The sequence below is a fragment of the Pristiophorus japonicus genome, chromosome 8 (assembly GCF_044704955.1).
Source record: "Pristiophorus japonicus isolate sPriJap1 chromosome 8, sPriJap1.hap1, whole genome shotgun sequence".
Classification (NCBI taxonomy): domain Eukaryota; kingdom Metazoa; phylum Chordata; class Chondrichthyes; family Pristiophoridae; genus Pristiophorus; species Pristiophorus japonicus.
Window position 1 is genome coordinate 113,166,239 of NC_091984.1, and position 26,146 is coordinate 113,192,384.

General features: G+C 46.2%; 1 protein-coding gene across 3 annotated transcripts in view; it reads left to right on the forward strand.

Annotated features, from left to right (window-relative positions):
- Positions 1 to 26,146, forward strand: part of LOC139268148 (potassium channel subfamily T member 2) — a 1,179,460-nt gene that overhangs the window by 437,115 nt on the left and 716,199 nt on the right. For all 3 annotated transcript variants that reach the window (XM_070886186.1, XM_070886187.1, XM_070886188.1), the window contains exons 7-8: positions 18,786 to 18,869; positions 19,634 to 19,728. In XM_070886186.1, the coding sequence (XP_070742287.1) occupies positions 18,786 to 18,869; positions 19,634 to 19,728 (179 nt within the window). The remainder of the gene's footprint in view (positions 1 to 18,785; positions 18,870 to 19,633; positions 19,729 to 26,146) is intronic.

Consider the following 26,146-nt stretch of genomic DNA (forward strand, 5'->3'; position numbering starts at 1 on the left):
CAGTAAAGTGATGGAAAGTGTCATCGACCATGCTATCAAGGTCAATGACTCACCAATAACATGCTCACCAGTCCTCAGTTGGGTTTCCGCAAGGACCACTCAGTTCCAGACCTCATTACAGCCTTAGTCCAAACATGGACAAAAGAGCTGAATCCAGAGGTGAGATGAGAGTGACTGTTCTTGACATCAAGACAGCATTTGACCCGAGTGTGGCATCAAGGAGACCAAGTAAAATTAAAGTCAATGGGAATCAAGGGGAAAACTGACAAAAGGGAGATGGATGTGGTTGTTGGAGGACAATCACCTCAGCCCCAGTTCAATGCTGCAGGCATTCCTCAGGGCAGGGTTCAACTCCTCAGATAATGAAGCAGTCTATGCCCGCATGCAGCAAGATCTGGACAACATTCAGGCTTGGACTGATGAGAAGCAAGTAACATTCACATCAGAATGTCTCCCAACAATAGAGAGTCTAACCACTGTCCCTTGACATTCAATGGCATTACCATCATCGAATCCGCCACCATCAATATCCTCGGGGTCACCATTGACCAGAAACATAACTGGACCAGCCACATAAATACTGTGGCAACAAGAGCAGCTCTGAGGCTGGATATTCTGCGAGTAGTGATTTATCTCCTGGCTCCTCAAAGCCTTTCCACCATCTACAAGGCACAAGTCAGGAGTTTGTTGGAATACTCTCCACTTGCCGAGATGAGTGCAGCTTCAACACCATCCAGAACAAAGCAGCCTGCTTTATTGGCACTCCATCCACCACCTTAAACATTCACTCCCTTCACTGACGCATCGTGGCTGCAGTGTGTACCATCTACAAGATGCACTGCGGCAAATTGCCAAGGTTTCAGCGACAGCAACTCCCAACCCCGCGATTTCTAGCACTTAGAATCACAAGGGCAGCAGGTGCATGGGAACACCATCACCTCCAGGTTCCCCTCCAAGTTACACACCATCCTGACTTGAAAATATATCACCATTCCTTCATCATTGCTGGGTCAAAATCCTCAAACTCCCTACCTTAGAGCACCATGGGAGTACCTTCACCACAAGGACTGCAGTGGTTCAAGAAAGCGTCTCACCACCACTTTCTCGAGGGCAACTAGGGATGGGCAATAAATGTTGGCCTTGCCAGCGACACCCACATCCCATGAATGATTTTAAAAAAACGATCTAATCCAAATAACTTTGTATGTACTTTTCGTAACTGTATGCATTACATAAAATTCAAATACATTAATTACGTTAAGATGGAAAATTAAAGCATGAATAATCATTCGGCATGATTTTCTGACCCAAATTACTACTGTCGGTTATCAAATGCAGACAGGTACAAAAAAGCTGCCCATCAGGAACAAGGAACCTGTATATAAACAAGCAATGATACCAATATGATAGCTTGGCAGGGGGATGGGAACCTGAGATTAGATTCAGAAGGGAAGGAAGTAAAGCTGGAATTGGAAAGCAAGAATGTAGAAAGTGAATTTGAAGGACAGAGGAAATGAGGGCTAGAAAGTAGTCAACAAGGAGGTCTGGCTGTACTAAATGATATCTACTTCAATGCAAGAAGTATAGCGAATAAGGCAGATGAGCTGAGAGCACAGATAGATACTTGGGAGTATGATATTATAGCTATTACAGAGATATGGCTAAAAGAGGGGCAGGTATGGCAGCTCAATATTCCTGGTTACAGGATTTTCAGACGGGATAGAGAGGGGGGTAAAAAGGGAGGGGCGGTTGCGGTTTTGATTAAAGAAACTATTACAGCTGTGAGGAGGGATGATATGTTAGAGGGATCATCAAACGAGGCCATATGGGTTGAACTGAAAAACAAAAAAGGGGCGATCACACTGCTGGGCGTGTACTATAGACCCCCCCAAACAGTGAGAGGGAGATAGAAGAGCAAATATGTCGGCAAATTTCTGAGAAGTGCAAAAACAATGGGCCCAAGTTTCCACATGATTCGCGCCTGATTTTTAGGAGCAACTGGTGGAGAACGGACTATTTTAGAAATCGCAATTCTCCACATTTTTTTTTCTGCAGTTCTAGTCAGGTAGAATAGTTCTAGTTTAGAACAGAATTTTTTCTTCAAAAGGGGGCGTGTCCGGCCACTGACGCCTGATTTGAAAGTTTCCACAGTGAAAATGTACTCCAAACTAAAGTAGAATGGAGCCAGTGAAGATTTTTGTAGAACTGAAAAAACCTGTTCTACACATTAAAAAATCAGGCGCAGGTTACAAATTAGGCGTCCAGAACGAGGTGGGGGGGAGGGGGGGAAGGGAACTCATTAAATTCGACAATAAATCCTTATTTATACTTCTACAAATATTATACAAATAAATCCAACCTGAATAAACATTTATAAGCCAAGAAAAGATTAAATAAACCATCTTCCTACCTGTGTGAAAGTGCTTCAGCCAGGGAGAATTCTGCAGCCGTTCCTGCCGCTGAGCGGGAGGGGGAGGGAGAGAGAGAGAGAGAGAGAGGGGGAGGAGGAGAGAGGGAGGGAGGGAGAGAGAGAGAGGGGAGGGAGGGAGGGAGAGAGAGAGAGGGGGTGGAGGGAGGGAGAGAGAGAGAGAGAGAGGGGGGGAGGGAGGGAGAGAGAGAGAGGGGGGGAGGGAGGGGGAGAGAGAGAGAGAGAGAGAGAGAGAGAGGGGGGGGGGAGGGAGGGAGAGAGAGAGAGGGGGGGGAGGGAGGGGGAGAGAGAGAGAGAGAGAGAGATGAGGAGGGAGGGAGAGAGAGAGAGAGAGGGAGAGAGGGAGGGAGAGGGAGAGGGAGGGAGGGAGGGGGAGGGGGAGGGAGAGAGAGAGAGGGCGAGGGAGAGAGAGAGAGGGCGAGGGAGAGAGAGAGAGGGGAGGGAGGGAGAGAGAGAGAGGGGAGGGAGGGAGGGAGAGCGGGGGGGGCGGGTCGGGTCAGGGAACAGAAGCGCGGGTCGGGTCGGGTCAGTCGGGGGGGGGGAGCAGGTGTCAGGTCTCGGGTCGGGGCGGGGAGGGGGAGCGGGTGTCGGGTCGGGGGGGGGGAGCGGGTGTCGGGTCGGCGGGGGGGAGCGGGTGTCGGGTCGGGTCTGGTCGGCGGGGGGGGGGGAGCGGGTGTCGGGTCGGGTCTGGTTGGCGGGGGGGGGGGAGCGGGTGTCTGGTCGGCGGGGGGGGGGGGGAGTGGGTGTCGGGTCGGGTCTGGTCGGCGGGACGGGGGGGGGGAATCAGGAGCTGGCCGTGGGAGGCCATTCAGCCAGGGCTAGGGGCTGCGTGCTTCGGGCCCCTCCCACACAGTTCGGCGCCTGGAGCTACTGCACTTGCGTGCCGACTGTAGCGCGCATGTGCAGAGGTCCCGGCACTGTTTTCAGCGCCGGGACCTGGCTCCGTCCCCCCCCCCACAGCTCGTGCTGGCTGCGCCGAGGGCCAGAGGACCTACAGGTAGGTGGAGAATACCGAGGATTTTTTTAGGCGCCGTTTTAGGCGCGAAAAACGGATGCCCAGCTCGGAGGGACGCCCGTTTTTTTTCTTGTGGAAACTTGGGCCCTATAGGTCAGTAATAGTAGGGGATTTCAACTATCCTAATATTAACTGGGACAAAATTAGTGTGAACGGTACAGAGGGTGCAGAATTCCTAAAATGCATTCAAGAGAAATTTTAGCCAGTATGTAGCAAGCCCAACATGGGAGGGGACAATTCTGGATTTAGTTTTAGGTAATGAAGCTGGGCAGGTGGAAGGGGTATCAATGGGGGAGCATTTAGGTGCTAGTGACCATAATTCAGTTAGATTTAAGGTAGTTATGGAAAAGAACAAGGATAGACCAGGAATAAAACTTCTAAATTGAGGAAAAGCCAACTTTGCTAAGCTGAGAGGTGATTTAGCCATAGTGGACTGGAAACAACTACCTAAATGTAAATCAGTGTCAGAGCAGCGGGAGGCATTCAAGGAGGAGATCCGGTTATGTAAGGGTTGGTCTATCGGTCGGGGGTGTCAGGGGGTCAGCTTTCCCTTCTGACCTTATATGAGCGGTTTTGAATCGCTCCCACACCCTTGGTTCTAGACTCTGGAATTATGAAGGGACTGTGACAGAGTTGGACAGACAATCGGTTTCAAGGTAGGAAGCAGGTATGCTTTTATTGTGTTTAAAAGGAAGTAAAAGGCACACCTTTAATAACACACACAGAATAGTGATACCAATACACACTGAGGGGTACAACACATTGAATAAATTGTCAACATACAGCCTGTGGGGAAAAATACAGCTTAAATTCTAAATGGGGTAAAGAGGAGATTGCAGATACATTTACACGTTATCCCAGCCTCCCCCTCCCAATTTCCCTAACCAACTAAGCTATAGCTCTGGAGGTTCAGGGGCTATGCTCACCAATCCCTTTTGACAGTTGCCGGTAAATCGCGGTTTCGGGGTTCGCTGCACTTGGCCTTCTAGGCTAGCCATACCCCGGATGGAGGAGAGGACTTTGGACTGCGTGGTCTTCAGTTGGGGTGAGTCCGTTGATGCGGTAAGTTGCGTTTTGGATGTATGGGGTAAGTACCACTTTCTTTGGTTATAAATAGTTTTAGTTAGTCCTTTTTGGTAATTTCTCACCCGTTGGTCATTCAGAAGTAGATTGTAGATTGGAAATAAATGTCGATTCTTCGGTTTTTGCTGAGTTGGTTTCGGTTGGTCGTTTTGCTGGTTGTGGTGGCCTGGGTTGTCAATTTGGTTGCTGACAACCTTCCATTTCGTGGGCCTCGTGCTCGGTCGGTCCTTGATGATTTCTTGTAGTTTTCTCCACTACTCCATTTCTTCACTCCCCACCTCCGGCTGCTTGAGTTCTTTTCCTTGTAAAACTGGAAATAGATATACCCCAAAAAGGCTTCCTTATCTCCCACCAAATTTGGCCCAGCTCTTTGTTTCAAAGGAGCTGCTCATTAGTTTTGAGCTCTCTTCTTTGTCAGAATTTGTCGGGCTCGTTAAGCAGTAATTTGATTATGATGTGTTAATGTGGGAAATCACCGGTTGGCATTGTTGAAGCAGTGTTTAAACTCTTGGGCCATTGGGCTGGGTCCGTGATTTATATAGGTCTATTTGCACATGCATACCACTAATGGTCTCCGGTGATTAGCCTGATAGCTCTTGATGCGTTTATTGTCACTAGCAAGCAAATTTTTATGTCTCACAGTTCTTGTTAGTTATCGATCGACTCATTCTCCCAGACAGATTGAATTAGCTCCAATACTCAATTCCTGAGTGAAGTCCCACCCTTTGTTCTGGCAGTCTGTTCCAAAAAAGTTCCTTTAGAGATCTCAAACTTGTAAAGCTCTTAGGTATCTTCCTCAGAGTTTTTCCTAGGATACCAAAATGTTCATCGAGTTCCAAATTAAATTTCCTTTCCTATGAGTCCAAACACTGGAGGGGGGAGTCTCCATGAATGCATCTCCTTTTATCCCCTGCAGGCCTCGTCTGCCCCTTTAAACTCATTTGTGTCCCGAAGTTTTTCCTTCCATTTTAAAAGCCCAGAAAGGGATTCTTCTCCTCTGAAAGGGAAAGGTACAAGGAATCTTTGCGAAATATTGGTAAATTCTACAATCTGGAGGATTCAGGCCAAATATGTACCCTTAAAGAAAAAGGGTGGGACTAATAAATCTAGAGCCCCCTGGATGTCTCAGGACATACAGGGTAGAATAAAGGAAAAAATGGGAAGCTTATGACAGATACCGAGGGCTAAATACTGCAGAATCTCTAGAGGAGTATAGAAAGTCCAAGGGTGAAATTAAAAGGGATATTAGGAAAGCAAAGAGAGAGCATGAAAAATTCTTGACAAGTAAAATCAAGGAAAACCGAAAGATGTTTTATAAATATATTAAGAGCAAGAGGATAACTAAATAAAGGGTAGGGCCTATTAGAGACTATGGACTAAATTTTCCACATTTTTTGTATGCTTAATGCCCATTTTCCTGCTGAAATGACGTATAATGCCCATATATCGCCCACTTAGCCACAAAATGGAAACTGCCGGGCATTTTTCTGAAACTTATTGCCGAGAGTTACTTTCCCCATGTGCGTAACGCCGGGAAAAAATAATACCGCCCACATTTTTGGGGCGAAATCATCAAAATGGGCAAAATCAACGCCCATAATATCGCCCAGCGTTACTTTCTGCACAGAATTAACGCCGAGATTCAATAATATCGCCCGCCCATTTTTTTTTTGTCGTAGAGAGCACATTTGGCGAAACTAATGCTCAGGAGATTGCCCACCATCACTTTCACTACCTCGCACACACATCGCCCACACTATCGCTTGCCCAAAAAACCGCCCAGAAAACTGTTCTGAACTAAAGCCAGCGGTGTGGCTGCTGGTTTTAAAATTGCAGTTCGCATCATTCAAAAGGCTGCTTCAATTTCAGGGGAGTCTGCATTGACTCTGGAGTTCTTCTCAGGTGAAGTGACCATCTCAACAGACATATTTTAAGACTCTGCGCTATTAGGGGTTTACTCTAGGTGTATTTTAGTGAAGAAGTTATTGCTTCTGATTAATCGCTATTATACTTTCATTGCAATGGGGCCAGCCATTTCTCAGCCTGCATCAATTAATACGCAGTTGCTGCAGAGTGCAGATGGCTCAATGTGTGATGCACATCAATATGTCCCCAATTTAAGACGTGCAAGAATGAGGAGGAGGGCCAGACCATACACACCCCGCACGTACAGGGAAAAGAGGTCTTACCTCGACATGTCCGGCCACACTTGCCTTCGGAGACTGCGCTTCCACAAGGTGGTGATCAATGAAATACCGTGAGCTCATCAGGCGACATATGCAGCCTGCCATCAGGACATCAGTGTTGGTCGAGATCAAGGTCACTGCGGCACTGTCTTTCTATGCGTCCAATTCCTTTCGGGCCTCCGCGGTCGTGATTTGCCCTGTCTCATCATGCAACCCATCGCTGCAATAGGCAGGTCATGGAGGCCCTGTTCACAAGAAGGATGGACTTCCTCAGCTTCCCTATGACCATGGAGGCTCAGACTGACAGAGCTGGAGCATTCTACCGCATTGCTAAGTTCCTCAGGGTGCAGGGAGCTATACATCGCCATGCGGCCACCTTCTCAGGACCCGGAGCATTTTTGTAACAGAAAAGGATTTCACTCCCTGAAGGTCCAACTAGTTGTCAACTACAACCAGATAATAATGGCAGTGAATGCCAAATGTCTGAGCACCTTTGATGAGACTCACATCCTGCGTGAGAGCGCTGTCTCTGACATTTTTAAGAGTCAGCCACAAGGACAATGTTGGATGCTTGGTGATAACCGATATGGCCTAGCCACCTGGCTGATGACCCCCCTGCGTGACACTCACACCGAGGCTGAGCAGCGATACAACCAGAGCCACAGAGACACACGCAATGTGGTCCAGAAAACAATAACTGTGCTTAAGCAGCGCTTCAGAAGACTGGATCACTCAGGAGCTACAATACAACCCTGAGCAAGTAGGTAAATTCTTGGTTGTGTGCTCCACGCTGCACAATCTGGCTATCAGGAGGGGCCAAGAATTGCCAAAAGGGACTGATGCTCCACCTCAGGAGAGAGAGGAAGAGGATGACGAAAGGCTGGATGCTGACCTAGGGCCAGATAATCAGGCTGGCTATGCAACCATGCCCACAACCCCCTCCAGACCGCAGGAAAGGGCCCGTGGTGGCTACATAGCTGCAAGACTCTTACGTGAGGAGCTGATATCCGAACGATTTGCCTGAAAGAACGTTGCTGTGAGTGACGATGCTGACACACTGCTGTGTGTGTTCAGCTCAGACATCAATGGTGCCCATCAACTTGGTGCCAGTTAAACTTTACTTTGATTGAAGTTAAGTTTTATTTAACCCTTTCATGTTAAGGAATCACCTGTGTGTAATGGTCCAGCTATATGAGACATTGCGCAACAAGGTTATGTTCAATAAAAAAATTTTTTATACCAACATTGGTCTGAAATCATAAGTATCACAGGAAAAAACACCCAAACCCCGCCCACATCCCACTTTTTCCACCATTGACATCAATCAAATGTTCAACATGTCCAGCAACACAGAATACAAATGCAAAGCAGGAGGGTGGTCCCCACCTCCCATACATTACAACAAATTGGAGGTATAACACAACCACGGCGCCTGGCCGAGGAGCTCCTCAGGTAGTGCCTCATTGGGGGGATGAAGGCAAAGGCGGTGATTGCATGGATATGGGACCGGGGGATGCTGAGAGGGCAACATTCTCTGATGCAGTAGCAGGATCTTGGTCCTTCATCTCATCTGTCGTTTTCAGTGGTGCTGCGGAACCTAGGAATGGAGTGCCATGCTCTGGGACCACTGGGAGACCTGTGCCAGCAGTGTTCCTGGCTATCGCATCCAGGGCCTCCGCCATCCATGAAATGTACTCGGTCATGGTGGCCAGCTCTCGGGATATGCCCCCCAATGCTTCGATGAGCTGGTCACCAATGTCTACAGTCCACCTGGACAACTGTATCATCTCTCCGCTGTCATGTAGCACTCGTGGACCAGATATGCCGGGTCTACGAGACCTCCACGGGTTCGGCGCCGTCCTGGGGACAAATGGGGTCCCCTGTGGTGAGGTGCTTGGGACCTGTACCTCCAGAGTGGAGGCAGGAATGACGGAGGACCACGAGATGGCTTTGGGGTGGAATGGCTTCTGGAGCATGGCGATGCAGGTTCCTTCAAGTCGGTGCTCTCAGCCGTGAAGAACTGACGCAGCGGATTGACGGGCAAGAATCGGAGCTCCTCAGCACCAGATGTAGGTATCGTCGGGAGAGTTGGGCTCCGCGCCCCCACCTTCTGGCTTCTGTGGTCTTGCCTCGGGCTGCGCTGCTGGCTGAGCTGCAAAACACAAATGAGGTTATTAGAGGAGAATGGGGTGGTAGGGTCACAAGGTGAGTCCAGCGCTACGCACAGCATATGCACGACAAAAGCACCACCGCTCTCAAAATCTTCACAGACATCACATTTCATGACCATCAACACATTTGCATTGCAATGATTTTCATTCGGCCAGCATTATTTCTGGGACAATTTTAGAAATCATCTATCATATATGATTGTTCGGATATGCGTGGATGTGGCATCTATTGAATTTACATCACGTCAGCTTTACTCACGTGGCATCACTTCAGGGTCTGCAGATGCTTCCGTGACTGTCCGGGTGTGCTTCCCCACGAGTGCGGGAGTCGAGAGAGGCAGCGGCCTATAAAAGGCTCAGCAGTCCGGGGAGTCGAGAGAGGCGGGAGTCGAGAGAGGCAGCGGCCTATAAAAGACTCAGCAGTCCGGGGAGCGTCGAGAGAGGCGGGAGTCGAGAGAGGCAGCGGCCTATAAAAGGCTCAGCAGTCCGGGGAGTCGAGAGAGGCGGGAGTCGAGAGAGGCAGCGGCCTATAAAAGACTCAGCAGTCCGGGGAGCGTCGAGAGAGGCGGGAGTCGAGAGAGACAGCGGCCTATAAAAGACTCAGCAGTCCGGGGAGTGTGGAGAGAGTCGGGAGTCGAGAGAGGCAGCGGCCTATAAAAGGCTCAGCAGTCCGGGGAGCGTCGAGAGAGGCGGGAGTCGAGAGAGGCAGCGGCCTATAAAAGGCTCAGCAGTCCGGGGAGCGTCGAGAGAGGCGGGAGTCGAGAGAGGCAGCGGCCTATAAAAGGCTCAGCAGTCCGGGGAGTCGAGAGAGGCGGGAGTCGAGAGAGGCAGCGGCCTATAAAAGACTCAGCAGTCCGGGGAGCGTCGAGAGAGGCGGGAGTCGAGAGAGACAGCGGCCTATAAAAGACTCAGCAGTCCGGGGAGTGTGGAGAGAGGTGGGAGTCGAGAGAGACAGCGGCCTATAAAAGGCTCAGCAGTCCGGGGAGAGTCGAGAGAGTCGGGAGTCGAGAGAGGCAGCGGCCTATAAAAGGCTCAGCAGTCCGGGGAGCGTCGAGAGAGGCGGGAGTCGAGAGAGGCAGCGGCCTATAAAAGACTCAGCAGTCCGGGGAGCGTCGAGAGAGGCGGGAGTCGAGAGAGGCAGCGGCCTATAAAAGGCTCAGCAGTCCGGGGAGCGTCGAGAGAGGCGGGAGTCGAGAGAGGCAGCGGCCTATAAAAGGCTCAGCAGTCCGGGGAGCGTCGAGAGAGGCGGGAGTCGAGAGAGGCAGCGGCCTATAAAAGACTCAGCAGTCCGGGGAGCGTCGAGAGAGGCGGGAGTCGAGAGAGGCAGCGGCCTATAAAAGGCTCAGTAGTCCGGGGAGCGTCGAGAGAGGCGTACCGGTGCAGCTCCAGCTGAGAGAAGTCAAAAAAGAAGTAGAAAGAAATCAAAAGGTGACGTCACAGCCAACGTGGTAAGTGATTGGCTGCTGATTGGTGAGTAGTTTTTCTTTTTCTTTATTAGTCAGTAACTTTTAACATTGTTGTCGGCAATTTAAGTGTATCTAAGGGTTAAGTCATGGCAGGACAGCTCGGTCATGTGATATGCTCCTCCTGTACCATGTGGGAACACGGGGACAACACCAGTGTCCCTGACGACTACATGTGCGGGAAGTGTGTCCACCTCCGGCTACTGACGGTCCGCGTTGCGGAGTTGGAGCTGAAGGTGGATTCACTCTGGAGCATCCACGATGCTGAGAATGACGTGAGTATCACGTGTAGCGAGTTGGTCTTACCGCAGGAGAAGGGTCCACAGCCAGCGAGGGAATGGAAGACCAGCAGGAAGAGTAGTGCAAGGAAGGTAGTGCAGGGGTCCCCTGTGGTCATCCCACTGCAAAACAGATACACTGCTTTGAGTGCTGTTGAGGGGGATGACTCATCAGGAGTGGGCAGCAGCAGCCAAGTTCATGGCACCGTGGCTGGCTCTGTTGCACAGGAGGGCAGGAAAAAGAGTGGGCGAGCGATAGTGATAGGGGATTCAATTGTAAGGGGAATAGATAGGCGTTTCTGCGGCCGCAACCGAGACTCCAGGATGGTATGTTGCCTCCCTGGTGCAAGGGTCAAGGATGTCTCGGAGCGGGTGCAGGACATTCTAAAAAGGGAGGGAGAACAGCCAGTTGTCGTGGTGCACGTTGGTACCAATGACATAGGTAAAAAAAGGGATGAGTTCCTACGAAATGAATTTAAGGAGCTAGGAGCTAAATTAAAAAGTAGGACCTCAAAAGTAGTAATCTCGGGATTGCTACCAGTGCCACGTGCTAGTCAGAATAGGAATCGCAGGATAGCTCAGATGAATACGTGGCTTGAGCAATGGTGCAGCAGGGAGGGATTCAAATTCCTGGGGCATTGGAACCGGTTCTGGGGGAGGTGGGACCAGTACAATCCGGACGGTCTGCACCTGGGCAGAATCGGAACCAATGTCCTCGGGGGAGTGTTTGCTAGTGCTGTTGGGGAGGAGTTAAACTAATATGGCAGGGGGATGGGAACCAATGCAGGGAGATAGAGGGAAACAAAAAGGAGGCAAAAACAAAAGACAGAAAGGAGATGAGGAAAAGTGGAGGGCAGAGAAACCCAAGGCAAAGAACAAAAAGGGCCATTGTACAGCAAAATTCTAAAAGGACAGAGGGTGTTAAAAAAACAAGCCTAAAGGCTTTGTGTCTTAATGCAAGGAGTATCCGCAATAAGGTGGATGAATTAACTGTGCAAATAGATGTTAACAAATATGATGTGATTGGGATTACGGAGACGTGGCTCCAGGATGAGCAGGGCTGGGAACTCAACATCCAGGGGTATTCAACATTCAGGAAGGATAGAATAAAAGGAAAAGGAGGTGGGGTAGCATTGCTGGTTAAGGAGGAGATTAAGGCAATAGTTAGGAAGGACATTAGCTTGGATGATGTGGAATCTATATGGGTAGAGCTGCAGAACACCAAAGGGCAAAAAACGTTAGTGGGAGTTGTGTACAGACCTCCAAACAGTAGTAGTGATGTTGGGGAGGGCATCAAACAGGAAATTAGGGGTGCGTGCAATAAAGGTGCAGCAGTTATAATGGGTGACTTTAATATGCACATAGATTGGGCTAACCAAACTGGAAGCAATACGGTGGAGGAGGATTTTCTGGAGTGCATAAGGGATGGTTTTTTAGACCAATATGTCGAGGAACCAACTAGGGGGGAGGCCATCTTAGACTGGGTGTTATGTAATGAGAAAGGATTAATTAGCAATCTCGTTGTGCGAGGCCCCTTGGGGAAGAGTGACCATAATATGGTGGAATTCTGCATTAGGATGGAGAATGAAACAGTTAATTCAGAGACCATGGTCCAGAACTTAAAGAAGGCTAACTTTGAAGGTATGAGGCGTGAATTGGCTGAGATGGATTGGCGAATGATACTTAAGGGGTTGACTGTGGATGGGCAATGGCAGACATTTAGAGACCGCATGGATGAACTACAACAATTGTACATTCCTGTCTGGCATAGAAATAAAAAAGGGAAGGTGGCTCAACCGTGGCTATCAAGGGAAATCAGGGATAGTATTAAAGCCAAGGAAGTGGCATACAAATTGGCCAGAAATAGCAGCGAACCTGGGGACTGGGAGAAATTTAGAACTCAGCAGAGGAGGACAAAGGGTTTGATTAGGGCAGGGAAAATGGAGTATGAGAAGAAGCTTGCAGGGAACATTAAGACGGATTGCAAAAGTTTCTATAGATATGTAAAGAGAAAAAGGTTAGTAAAGACAAACGTAGGTCCCCTGCAGTCAGAATCAGGGGAAGTCATAACGGGGAACAAAGAAATGGCGGACCAATTGAACAAGTACTTTGGTTCGGTATTCACGAAGGAGGACACGAACAAGCTTCCGGTTATAAAAGGGGTCGGGGGGTCTAGTAAGGAGGAGGAACTGAGGGAAATCCTTATTAGCCGGGAAATTGTGTTGGGGAAATTGATGGGATTGAAGGCCGATAAATCCCCAGGGCCTGATGGACTGCATCCCAGAGTACTTAAGGAGGTGGCCTTGGAAATAGTGGATGCGTTGACAGTCATTTTCCAACATTCCATTGACTCTGGATCAGTTCCTATGGAGTGGAGGGTAGCCAATGTAACCCCACTTTTTAAAAAAGGAGGGAGAGAGAAAACAGGGAATTATAGACCGGTCAGCCTGACATCGGTAGTGGGTAAAATGATGGAATCAATTATTAAGGATGTCATAGCAGTGCATTTGGAAAGAGGTGACATGATAGGTCCAAGTCAGCATGGATTTGTGAAAGGGAAATCATGCTTGACAAATCTTCTGGAATTTTTTGAGGATGTTTCCAGTAGAGTGGATAAGGGAGAACCAGTTGATGTGGTATATTTGGACTTTCAGAAGGCGTTCGACAAGGTCCCACACAAGAGATTGATGTGCAAAGTTAGAGCACATGGGATTGGGGGTAGTGTACTGACATGGATTGAGAACTGGTTGTCAGACAGGAAGCAAAGAGTAGGAGTAAATGGGTACTTTTCAGAATGGCAGGCAGTGACTAGTGGGGTACCGCAAGGTTCTGTGCTGGGGCCCCAGCTGTTTACACTGTACATTAATGATTTAGATGAGGGGATTAAATGTAGTATCTCCAAATTTGCGGATGACACTAAGTTGGGTGGCAGTGTGAGCTGCGAGGAGGATGCTGTGAGGCTGCAGAGCGACTTGGATAGGTTAGGTGAGTGGGCAAATGCATGGCAGATGAAGTATAATGTGGATAAATGTGAGGTTATCCACTTTGGTGGTAAAAACAGAGAGACAGACTATTATCTGAATGGTGACAGATTAGGAAAAGGGGAGGTGCAAAGAAACCTGGGTGTCATGGTACATCAGTCATTGAAGGTTGGCATGCAGGTGCAGCAGGCGGTTAAGAAAGCAAATGGCATGTTGGCCTTCATAGCAAGGGGATTTGAGTACAGGGGCAGGGAGGTGTTGCTACAGTTGTACAGGGCATTGGTGAGGCCACACCTGGAGTATTGTGTACAGTTTTGGTCTCCTAACCTGAGGAAGGACATTCTTGCTATTGAGGGAGTGCAGCGAAGGTTCACCAGACTGATTCCCGGGATGGCGGGACTGACCTATCAAGAAAGACTGGATCAACTGGGCTTGTATTCACTGGAGTTCAGAAGAATGAGAGGGGACCTCATAGAAACATATAAAATTCTGACGGGGTTAGACAGGTTAGATGCAGTAAGAATGTTCCCAATGTTGGGGAAGTCCAGAACCAGGGGTCACAGTCTAAGGATAAGGGGTAAGCCATTTAGGACCGAGATGCGGAGGAACTTCTTCACCCAGAGAGTGGTGAACCTGTGGAATTCTCTACCACAGAAAGTTGTTGAGGCCAATTCACTAAATATATTCAAAAAGGAGTTAGATGAGGTCCTTACTGCTAGGGGGATCAAGGGGTATGGCGAGAAAGCAGGAATGGGGTACTGAAGTTGAATGTTCAGCCATGAACTCATTGAATGGCGGTGCAGGCTAGAAGGGCCGAATGGCCTACTCCTGCACCTATTTTCTATGTTTCTATGTTTCTATGTCAGTGATGTCGCTGATGACTGGCGGCCCCCCACCCGTTCGCCTCTGCACGGACCTCATCGTCGATAGTTTCTTCTGTAAATGGTGACAGGACGACATGGCATGAGATCATTGCATGATATCATTGTTAGGTACTGTCACAGAGACTGATACAACACATGTAATCATGCTTTTTATGATAATTAGCATTCTTTAACTAAAGACGTGCACCGTGTCGCAGGTTTTGAGTAAAACATTCCCGATAAAAGTGGAAGACCTCACATCTGCTGATAGTCACTCATGACTGTTACAAATCAAATTATACAAATACATAAGTATATGTAAATCAATGTAATACTTACTCTTGCGGATCCCACAAGGTCGTTCCATCGTTTGCGGCATTGGTTGCCCTCACGCACCTCGTTGGTCGCCGATGAGACCACCTCTGCTATCTTTCCATATCTTCTGGTAGGCCTTTGGGGTGGGCTTCCCATGCCCTCCCCGTGTCAATTCACCCCAACATAACTCGACCTCCTCATTCTTTTGCGGCCTCCAATGTGCTCCACTCCCACCTCACTGCACTCTCCAGCGTCAGTCTCCACAGCGTGCTGTGATGCCTCCTCCTCTCCCTCATTATAGGCAAATTTCAGGCAAATATGTGGCTGATAACAGCCAATTTTTGTTTCCCTATTTGCTGTAAAGCTCTAAAGTCTCCTTCCTCCCAAAGCAGCCACACCTTCAATCCCTTTCATCCCTCTCTCTCTCTGTCTCCTCTTCTGCACATGCCTTGAGCTCCTGAATCGCGGGAATCGAGCATTGCCATGCTGTTGCTTAGGACAGCGACACTTTATAGCAGAAAGTCAGCGAGATTTAACGCTACCGCCCATTTCACACCGCTCGCGGTAACGCCCAATTTTAAAAATGGAGACTAGGTGCTTTGAGAATGAGCGAGAAGCGATCTGAAAATCCATTTTTACCGCCCACAACAGAAATAACGCCCATTTTGGGGCGATAAGCACAAAAGTGTAAAATCTAGCCCCATGAGTGTAATCAGTGTGTGGAGGCGGAAGATGTGGATATGGTTCTTAATACTTTGCGTCTGTTTTCCCACAAAAGAGAGGAGCGATGCAGACACTGCTATCAAGGAGGAGCAGTGTGAAATATTAGATGAAATAAACATAGAGAGGAAGTATTAAGGTGTTTAGCAGCTTTGAAAGTGGATAAGTCCCCAGGCCCGATGAAATGTATCCCAAGCTGTTAAGCGAAGCAAAAGAGGAAGTAGCAGAGGCATTGACCATCATTTTCTAATCCTCTCTGGCTTCAGGTGTGGTGCCAGAGGACTGGAGGACTGCTAATGTGGTAATTTTTTTTAAAGAAGGGAGAAAGGGATAGACTGAGTAATTACAGGCAAGTCAACCTAACCTCGGTGGTGGGAAAATTATTGGAACAAATCCTGAAGGACAGGTTAAAGCTACATTTAAAAAGACACGGGTTAATCAAGGATAGTCAGCATGGATTTATTAAGGGAGGTAACCAGGAGGGTCAATGAGGGCAGTGCATATGATGTATTGTATATGGATTTTAGCAAAGCTTTTGATAAGGTCCCACATGGCAGACTGGTCATGAAAGTAAAAGCTCATGGGATCCACGGCAAAGTGGCAAGTTGGATCCAAAATTGGCTCAGAGGCAGGAAACAAAGTGGAATGATTGATGGGTGTTTTTGTGACTGGAAGGATGTTTCCAGTGGGGTTCCGCAGGGCTCAGTACTAGGTTCCTTTCTTTTTGTGGTATACATCAATGATCTAGACTTGAATATAGGGGGTATGATTAAGAAGTTTGCAGATGATACTAAAAGCGGCTGTGTGGTTGATAATGAAGAAGGAAGCTGTGGACTGCAGGAAGATATCAATCAACTGGTCAGGTGGGCAGAACATGGCAAATGGAATTTAATCCAGAGAAGTGTGAGGTAATGCATTTGGGGAGGTCTAACAAGGAAAGAGAATACACATTAAATGGTAAGAGCCTGAGAATTGTAGAGGAACAAAGGGACCTGGGAATTCATGTCCACATATCCCTGAAGGTCGCAGGCCAGGTTGATAAGGTGGTTAAGAAGGCATATGGAATACTTGCTTTTATTATCCAAGGCATAGAATATAATAGCAGGGGGGGGTTATGCTTGAACTATATAAAACACTGGTTAGGCCACAGCTGGAGTACTGCGTGCAGTTCTGGTCACTACATTACAGGAAAGATGTGATTGCACTGGAGAGAGTACAGAGAAGATTTACAAGGATGTTGCCGGGAGTGGAGAATCTTAGTCTATGAGGACAGATTGGATCGCTGGGTTTGTTTTCCTTGGAACAGAGGAGGCTGAGGAGTGACCTCATTGAAGTGTATAAAGTTATGAGGACCCTAGATATAGTGGATAAAAAGGTCCTATTTCACCTAGCAGAGGGGTCAACAACCAGGGGGTATAAATTTAAAGTAATTGGTAGAAGGTTTAGAGGGGATTTGAGGGGAAATTTCTTCATGCAGAGGGTTATGGGGATTTGGAACTCACTACCTGAAAGGGTGGTCGAGGCAGAAACCCTCAAAACATTTAAAAAGTATTTGGATATGAGCTTGAAATGCCATAACCTGCATGGTTACAGACCCAAAACAGGAAAGTGGGATTAGGCTGGATAGCCTCTTGTTGGCCAGCATGGACACGATGGGCCGAAATGGCCTCCTTCCATGCTGTAAACTGCTATGAATCAATGATTCCAGCACCCACTACAGAATGAACCAATCAACATTTTCAGTTTATTTTCTTCAAGCCGGTTTCAGCCACCGTTCTGAATTCTGCTCAGGCTGAATGTGCAGATGAGAAATGCTTTTTCAAGAAGTTTCCCCCATACTGGTCTGATCCTGTCTCTGGAGCCTAGATCTTGAGTATTGCTGCTTTCCCCAGTTTTATTGTATAATGAAGCCTTATGAAATTGAGAAGGACAAGCGGAGCAAAAATAAACAAAGTCCATCAGTGTCATTCTGATGGACTGCTAATCCTGGAACCAGCTTACTCCCACCTCCTTTTAGAGTCTAATATAGAATAGGAAAAGAGACGAGTTTATTGTAGACAATGATGGACCGTCTTCTATTTTTTTAAAATCTAGTGCTTTGAAGACATATTCTGATTTTGTGATTGGTCATATAAATACATTTTTCATCGAGATACATCGCTCTGATTGGGTCAAATCCAAGAATAGAAAGTAATTGTTATCCCACATCTATCAGCAGCACTTACAAAAAGTAATTTTCTTAATTCAAGTTTTTTTTTAAATAGCATTAAAGACAAAAAACATACAATGGCCCTGAAATTGCGGCCTCTCCGGGTACGTATGATGTGCTCACGCCCGAAGAGGCCCCGTAAGTTCCAGGTTGAGGCACGCACAGTGCATGCACCTGACCCGGCACTTGTGATCTGTCACATTTTGACACATCGCACGCATCCCCGGGAGAAGGGACTTCACGGGCGGAGATTTGGGTTATTTGCCCAACTGTTGCCCAGCGAATATCCTTCAAACTTTTACACCTGGTAAAAGCAGCATAAAAGTGTAAAAAAATGTATTACTTATTTTTATATTAAAAAGCCCTGTCTATGAAGGTAAGTTTATTTTTAACATTATCAAAACATGTAAAAAATAATTTCAAAAAATAAATTTTTCTCAAACATTTAATTTAATGCAATTTCTATTAATGTTTTAAAAAGTAAATAGTTTTTTTAAATTTATGTTTTTGTTTTATTTGATTTGATGGGTATTCTCTTTGATACTAATGGAGTTGCAGCTCCCATTTCTATGAATGAGAATACTACACTCTGATTGGTGGTCCAGGCACACGTAATCCCAGGATGCACATATGCTCCTGGAATACGTGAGCCTCTGCGCTGGGCTGCGCAAATGTTTGTTCCTCCGGGACCACCAGATACTTTCGTAAATTTATTTTTGGTTGGAAGCATCTGCCTGTGGGAAGCCTCCGACTGCAATTTTTGGCCCAAAATATCTTTGCTTCCAGCAGTCGACTTATCTGTTGGTCTGTAGAAATAGAAAAGTGAAAGTAATAAATAACTTGCATTCATATAGTGTTATTCTCATCCTTAGGACATTCCAAAATGCTTTACAGTCAGTTAATTACTTTTGAAGTGGAGTCACAGTTTTGTGGCAGTCAATTTGTGCATAGCAAGATCCCACAAGCAACAATGGGATATGGTTTCGAATCCATTTTATATAGTATTTTCATTTTGCATTTTGTTTTGAAGTTCTCTGAAATCATACATTCATCCAAACTGTTTTCATTTTCAGATATTTTGGTCTCCATTAAGGAATCTATTCATCCCAGTGTTTCTCAACTGCTGGTTAGCCAAGCATGCCCTGGAGAATATGATTGTGAGTATGAATATAAAAAAGGAAATAGTCTTTCCAATTTCCCCTGCTCATCCTTGAATAGCCAGGAGATCTTATACATCCACCTGTCCAGCTAGATAGGACCTCAATTTAGCACCTCTCCCAGTAACCAGAATTTGGAAACTCATGATTTAATGACAATAATTAAAACAACGTTGTATAATTCTCTAAGTTATTCAAACCAGGGTCATTTTAATACTTGACTTCAACTAATTTGTAAAATCCAATGATAAGTACAAACATCATGTTCACTTCTTTGTTTGCACCGAGCATTATTAACATAAGAATATAAAAAATAGAAGCTGGAGTAGGCTATTCGACCCTTCGAGTCTGCTCCCCCATTCAGTAAGATCATGGCTGATCTTCTACCTCAACTCCACCTTCCCGCACTATCCCCATATCCTTTAGTTCCCTTAGTATCCAAAAATCTATTGATCTCTGTCTTGAATATACTCAATGACTGAGCCTCCACAACCCTCTGGGGTAGAGGATTCCAAAGGCTCACAACACTCTGAGTGAAGAAATTTCTCCTCATCTCAATTCTAAAATGGCCGACCCCTTATTCTGAGACTGTAACTCTACTTCTAGACTTCCCGGGAGAAACATCTTCTAAATGTCAATGACACATGAAACTTCTCTCTCAAAAAGAAAAATGTTGTATTCAAATTAAAAAGAAACAGACCTTCCTTCCTTATTTTTGTTTTGAACATAAATTGGAATTTTTAATTCTCTTTTCATTCATTTAGAATGATCTTCACAGAGCTATCCAGCGAACCCAATCTGCAATGTTCAACCAGGTTCTTATTCTTATATCCACTTTACTGTGCCTCATTTTTACTTGGTAAGTGATATTGGGTCAATCCATTTGGTAAAAGATGCTGATTGCTATATGATTGAAAACTTACTGTTACATTTTTAGAGACCTGAATAAAATTTAAAAATCCAATTTGCCCACTTGAATTCATTAAACAATTCTCTTTCAGTAATGAGAAAGTAGTGCATTAATAACTTTTCCTGGTCTGAATTATAAATACTGCTCTTGCTTCTAGCATCATTTTCAGTGATTAATAACTATCTAATGTGTGGAGCACGAATGCCGTGGTTTATAGGAAATGGAAGGACGTATTTTATATAACACAAAGTTATTGTGGGGAATGTATCCTACTGGAACTCTTCTCTTCAAATTTATTAAAATCTGTAGTCCTATGTTTAGTGGTATCAGAATGATCTTACGATTGTAGTGCTTGCATTTCATTTAGAGATATGCCTAAACTTCATTTCAAGGATGCACGCCTTAAGCTGGAAAATGTACTTTTTAAAATTACGAAACACATACACACGCACACATATATATATGAGAGAGAGGGAGAGCTGACTTATGCATTTCATTATGTAGAATGTTTTAGGTCCTTAATCACTAGGACATCCATTGTACCTACTGAGAATGTAGCATTTGCAGTCTTTGAAATTCTACTAATTTTGGAGTTACGGTGAGCTGCTCTCATGCACCTCCCAGTGGCTGATTTTGGAGTGGCAATGATTAACAGTGGCCAAGGATCAGGTTGTTTGGAATTTCTGTTGTCTGGATTGCAAGATGGCCTTGAGAAAGGAAGGAGAGAAAAACAATTGTGGCTTTTGTTCGTTAAAACTGTAGAAATTGACCTAGTTTTGCTAACTGCACAATTTTTTGTGACGCAAATTTGTCAGTCTTTTTAATTAGACCCTTACAATTTTGTGCTACTGATTTAAAATTTGGGAATTTGAAACCTCAGATTTTGACATTTTAAAAGCTTCTGGATTTAACTTACCTTCTTCAATTTGAATGCGAAACCCATATGCGATACTGCGTTTCTTATCAATAGTCTGGCTCATCTTCTCAGCGCTCCATCTCTCTGCAAGCTTTTCCCCAATGTACATGCAGTAAGTCTCAGCTTGCACCTCCAACGCAAACCCAGCTCCCGACATCAGATTTTAAAGCACTATCAATTTTGCAAACTATTTTTAATAGCTCCGTGGAAAACTGGTGACGGCGGATTTGAATGTTAGAGGTTTCAATGGAATTTTGATTTTTGTAGTGAGGTGAAAGCATTGGTGTTATAAAATGTCACATTTCCCCCCAAAATTAAATACATGATTTCTGTTTTTTTATAAAAAGAAATGGGAACAATATTTTTACCTGATCAGTTCATCTCAAACTACAATCTGGGTTAAATATATATGCGGCCGCACGCGATCTGGCACTGACCCAGATCGCCTCGGGCAGTAAATGTGGCTGAAACTCTCGGCTCCGCTGTACAGGTTCCCAGGGATTGCGCGGATCACCACATCCCCTTAAAAACAAGCTTGGTTATAGGGCTGTTTGATGAACAGAAGGAAGGCAAGAAGGCAAGGTTTTGTGTTTTTAGTTGGATTGGAGAATTAATGAATGCTTTAAAATCAAGATCGAATTAAAACAGTTTCAATACCAAGAATGCTGATGAATTTAAAGCTAGTGCAGATCTGTCACATGCACTCCTGGATTCCAAATATATCCCTGCTTTTTTAAAGAAAAACTGCCTCTTTAACGATCTCATAAATATATTGCCACTGAATGGAGACGCTGGATTTTCTTGTGGAACTATCTGACAGCTTGATCACTTAACATTTCCGGATGTCAATCTGCCATACACATTTATTTTCACATATCTTTTGTAAAACAGGTGTGTAAACAAATCTTTTTAAAACGAAACGACATTCTAAGAACCTGGATCACCCTGGTAACTGGGCGACAGGCAGTTGATTCATTTCCACTCAACAAAGTAAAACCGACGCTAAATTAAATGTTTTTATATATCTATATATACACAATGGACTGGAATTTGATCACCATTTCCGCCCGGTTTCTCGACGGTACTCCTATTTTTTTTGGTGAAAACCACCCGGTCTGAGTTTCGTCAAAGTGTTCCGCCGGTGGTTTTGAAATACCACTGGGGAGTAGACCACCAGCATGGAACACTGGAAAAACCGCTACGACCCAAGTTTGGTGATAGCGGTGTTCCGTAGCTGCTGAAAAAAACATCGCCCAGGAGAAACCAGCCGGAACAGCAGCGGTGGGTCAGAAACCCTGCAAAAGAAGGTAGGTGAAAGTTTTTTTTTACATTCTTTTGCAGTGATTCACTGGAAAAGGATCCTGTGAATGTTTTCCAATTTTTGTTTTTTTGTTTTTTGGAAAAATATTTTTTGTGTTTTCCCCCCTCCCTTGGCCCAACTCGCAGCCTCAGATTACATTTTGAGTAAGTACCGCCCAATTTGACCAGGATCGCGCTTTCTGATGCGAATTCGCGTGGAAGATGACTTTTCCCGCCGGGCGGAATTTTTTCCATTTTTTGATCAATTTTCCGTCGGTGTTAATTAAGTAATCTTAGCGTTTTCTTGGGCAGCAATCCGGCAGTGACGGATTTTGATCAAATTCTAGTCCAATGTGATTTAACCAGGTCAACGCAACCAATGTATTTGGGATCATGTTACCTTAGAGTACAAGCCTAGCTCTGTAAATAAATAACTGTATTTGAGGGTCAAGTCCGTGTGTGCATGTGTGTGAGAGAGAGAGAGAGGGGGAAAGAGAGATTGATTGATTATTTTATATTCAGTGAGATATGGCAGAATTAGATATATGTTAGCCTTCTGCTGTCCTCGTTTATTTCTAAAATCTAACTTTAACTATAAGAAACTGCTTTTGAGTATAACGTTAACCGTCAAGCATGGATTGTGCCTTTGCACACTTACAGGGAGCATGGGAGAGTTTGTGAACTCTTTGGGGCTCATTGGTCTCGAAGTTAATCCTGTTCTAAAATTGCTGAATCGTGCAGCAAAGTCCCTTGTAACTGCGAGTAAGTTCTTTAGGCTAGACCTTCGACATATCATCGCCCATTTATCGCCCATTTAGTGCCAATATAAGCGCTGGGATGCAGGCTATCGCCCATATTTGTTGAAAAGTGGAAACTAGCGCTCTATTATAGGCCATTTTTCACCAGCACAACTGTTGGCATACAGGAATTAGCTGCATCACCTGGCCTATTTTTTTTTTAAATGATGTCATCCTCGTGCAAGGCCGGGAATACTATTTATAATGAAAACTGCCGCCCAATTATGGCCCAGATTATCGCCGACGCTACTTTTGGCATTTCACCCAAATGATCGCTGGCTCAAAAAGGCGCTGACGAAAAGCTGCAATCACTTGACCTTAACGCGGCACTACGGACACCATTTTGTAACTCAGAGAATCTTTAATAAAAGCCTGCTTGAAGTGCTTGTCAAGAGAAGCAATTTGTGAGTGATTTTAAGGGTGTTTTTGACTCTTGCCAATCATCTAAACACGTTTGTATTTGTTGAGGATAAATTAAGGGCATTTATAGCGATTTATAATGATGGGGCCTGTAATTTCTCAACCAGTATTGATGACTAATCACATGCTGCAGAATAGAGACGGGAGGAGACGGGAGAAGGTATATTGAAGAGCATTATGCGCTCAATCAAAGAGGTGGCGGATTGCTGAGGAGGAGGAGACGTTACACCCAACGCATTTACAGGGATAAGCGATCATACCCGGATTTGTCCGATAACACGTGCGTTAGAAGGCTGTGCTTCCGAAAGGAAGTCATCAGTGACATATGCCAGCTAATTAAGGGAGATCTGCAACCTACCAGCACCATCAGGACCGCACTGCCCGTTGAGGTTAAAGTTACTGCGGCACTTTCCTTCTACGCATCAGGCTCCTTTCAGGCCTCATCTGGTGACATTTGCAGTATCTCTCACATGCACACATTGCTGCATTCGACAGGTGACTGAAGCCCTTTACGCATGCATGATGGACTTTATAAACGTCCCTATGACCAGGGAGGTACAGACTGAGAGGGTTTTCGGTTTCTTGAGAATAGCAAACTTCCCCAAGGTGCAGGGAGCAATAGACTTGTACACACATCATCCTTTGAGCACCTTTACAAGATGTAGAGATATTTCGGAACTGAAAGGGATTCCACTCCCTGAATGTTCAGCTCGTTGTCGACCACAAGCAAATAATTATGGCAGTAAGTGCAAGTTTTCCAGGGAGCGTCTTGTGAGAGAGCACTGTGTCTGATCTGTTTAAGAGTCAGCCACTAGGTCACAGTTGGATGCTGGGGGATAAAGGATTTGGCCTTGCCAGCTGGCTCATGACCCCCCTGCATAAGCCCCAGACAGAAGCTGAGAAATACTACAATGAAAGCCATGTAGCTACATGCAATATCTTCGAAAAGACAATTGGAGTTCAGATGCCTGGACCACTCAGGAGGCAACCTACAATATCACCCTGAGCAGGTTGCTGAGTTCATTGTGGTGTGCTGCATGTGGCATAACCTAGCTATAAGGAGAGGACAACAATTGCCATATGGGACCGCCAATCCACTTCAAGAGAGAGGGGAGGCGGAAGAGGAATACGAAGAGGAGGACGAGGACCTCGGGGGAGACAATCAGCCTGGTGATGAACCCATGCCCCAACCCCCCCCCCCCACAACATTGGAAAAGCCCCATGGTAGTTACGCAGCTGCAACACTCTTGCATCAGCAGCTCATAAATGAATGCTTTGCGTGAAGTTACATTGGTTACAGTTGCATTACGTTTCATCCTAGCCATGGATATTGTCTCCAACCATTGTATTGATGTTTTACTGTACGTTATTAGAAGACACTTCACAACTGTTGTGTATCTGTAAAGCATGCATTCCCATATTCCGCCACCAGGGAGCGCATCCCCTGCAGTCCCAAGGGATCCCAGCATAAGCCGACCCCTAAGGCCTGTTCCTGACTCTGGAGTGTCTTAATAAAGACAGAGGTCACTGTTACTTTAACCTCCCTGTGTGCATTCTCATCTGTGTTAGGAACACAATAACTGGCGACGAGTATACGAATCCAATGCAAAGATGCAGCAAACTGTGGGCATCCTGGAGAAGTTCTCAGAGTGTGAGGACTGCGAAGCCTATGTTGAACGGCTAGATCAGTACTTTGTAGCCAACGAGCTGGACAGAGAAGGAAGCGCTGCAAAAAGGAGAGCGTTCCTCCTCACTGTCTGCAGGGCACCGACCTACAGCCTCATGAAGAATCTTCTGGCTCCGGTGAAGCCCAATGATAAGTTGTATGAGGAGGAGCTGTGTATACTGGTTCGGGAGCATCTTAACCCGAGGGAGAGCGTGCTGATGGCGAGGTATCGGTTCTACACGTGCCAGCGATCTGAAGGTCAGGAGCTAAGGCGACTTGTAGGACAATGTGAGTTTGATGGCTACCTGGAGCAGATGCTCAGAGACTTTTTTGTACTGGGCATTGACCACGAGACCATCCCACAAAAACTTTTGACTGTAGAGACACCGACCCTCAGTAAGGCCATTGCGATAGCACAGGCATTTATGTCCACCAGTGATAACACCAAACAAATCTCTCAGCACACAAGTGCTAGCAATGTTCATAAATTAACTGGAACTATGTTTGCGAGCAGAAATGTACAGGGCAGAAACCATGAGTCTGCAACTGCCAGCAGGCCTCAGGTGACCCAGATGACTCAGATTCCGCAACAAAGGATGAATGCAAGGCAATTCACACCTTGTTGGCGTTGTGGAGGCTTCCATTCAGCCTATTCATGCCGCTTCAAAGGGTATGTTTGCAAGAGCTGTGGAACAATGGGGCACCTCCAACGAGCTTGCAGATGAGCTGCAAACTCTGCAAAACCTGCTAACCACCACGTGACAGAGGAACATCGGTCCATGGTGGATCAAAGCAATTCCGAGCCTCAGAGAGAGGAGGCAAATGCTGAAGTACACAGGGTGCAGACATTTTCGACGAAATGTCCACCTATAATGCTAAATGTAAAATTGAATGGCTTACCCGTAGCCATGGAACTGGACACTGGCGCTAGCCAATCCAGCATGAGTAAAAAGATGTCTGAGAGACTGTGGTGCAAAAAGGCATTCAGACCAGCCCTGAGCCCCATCCCCACATACACCAAAGAGCTCATCACTGTCCTGGGCAGCGCCATGGTCAAGGTCACCTACGAGGGCACGGTGCATGAACTGCCACTCTGGATTGTCCCAGGCGATGGCCCCACACTGCTTGGAAGGAGCTCGCTGGGCTAAATCCGCTGGAACTGGGATGACATCCGAGCACTATCACGTTTCGATGAGGCCTCATGTATCCAGATTCTTAACAAATTTCTTTCCCTTTTTGAGCCAGCCATTGGAAACTTTTCCGGGCCGA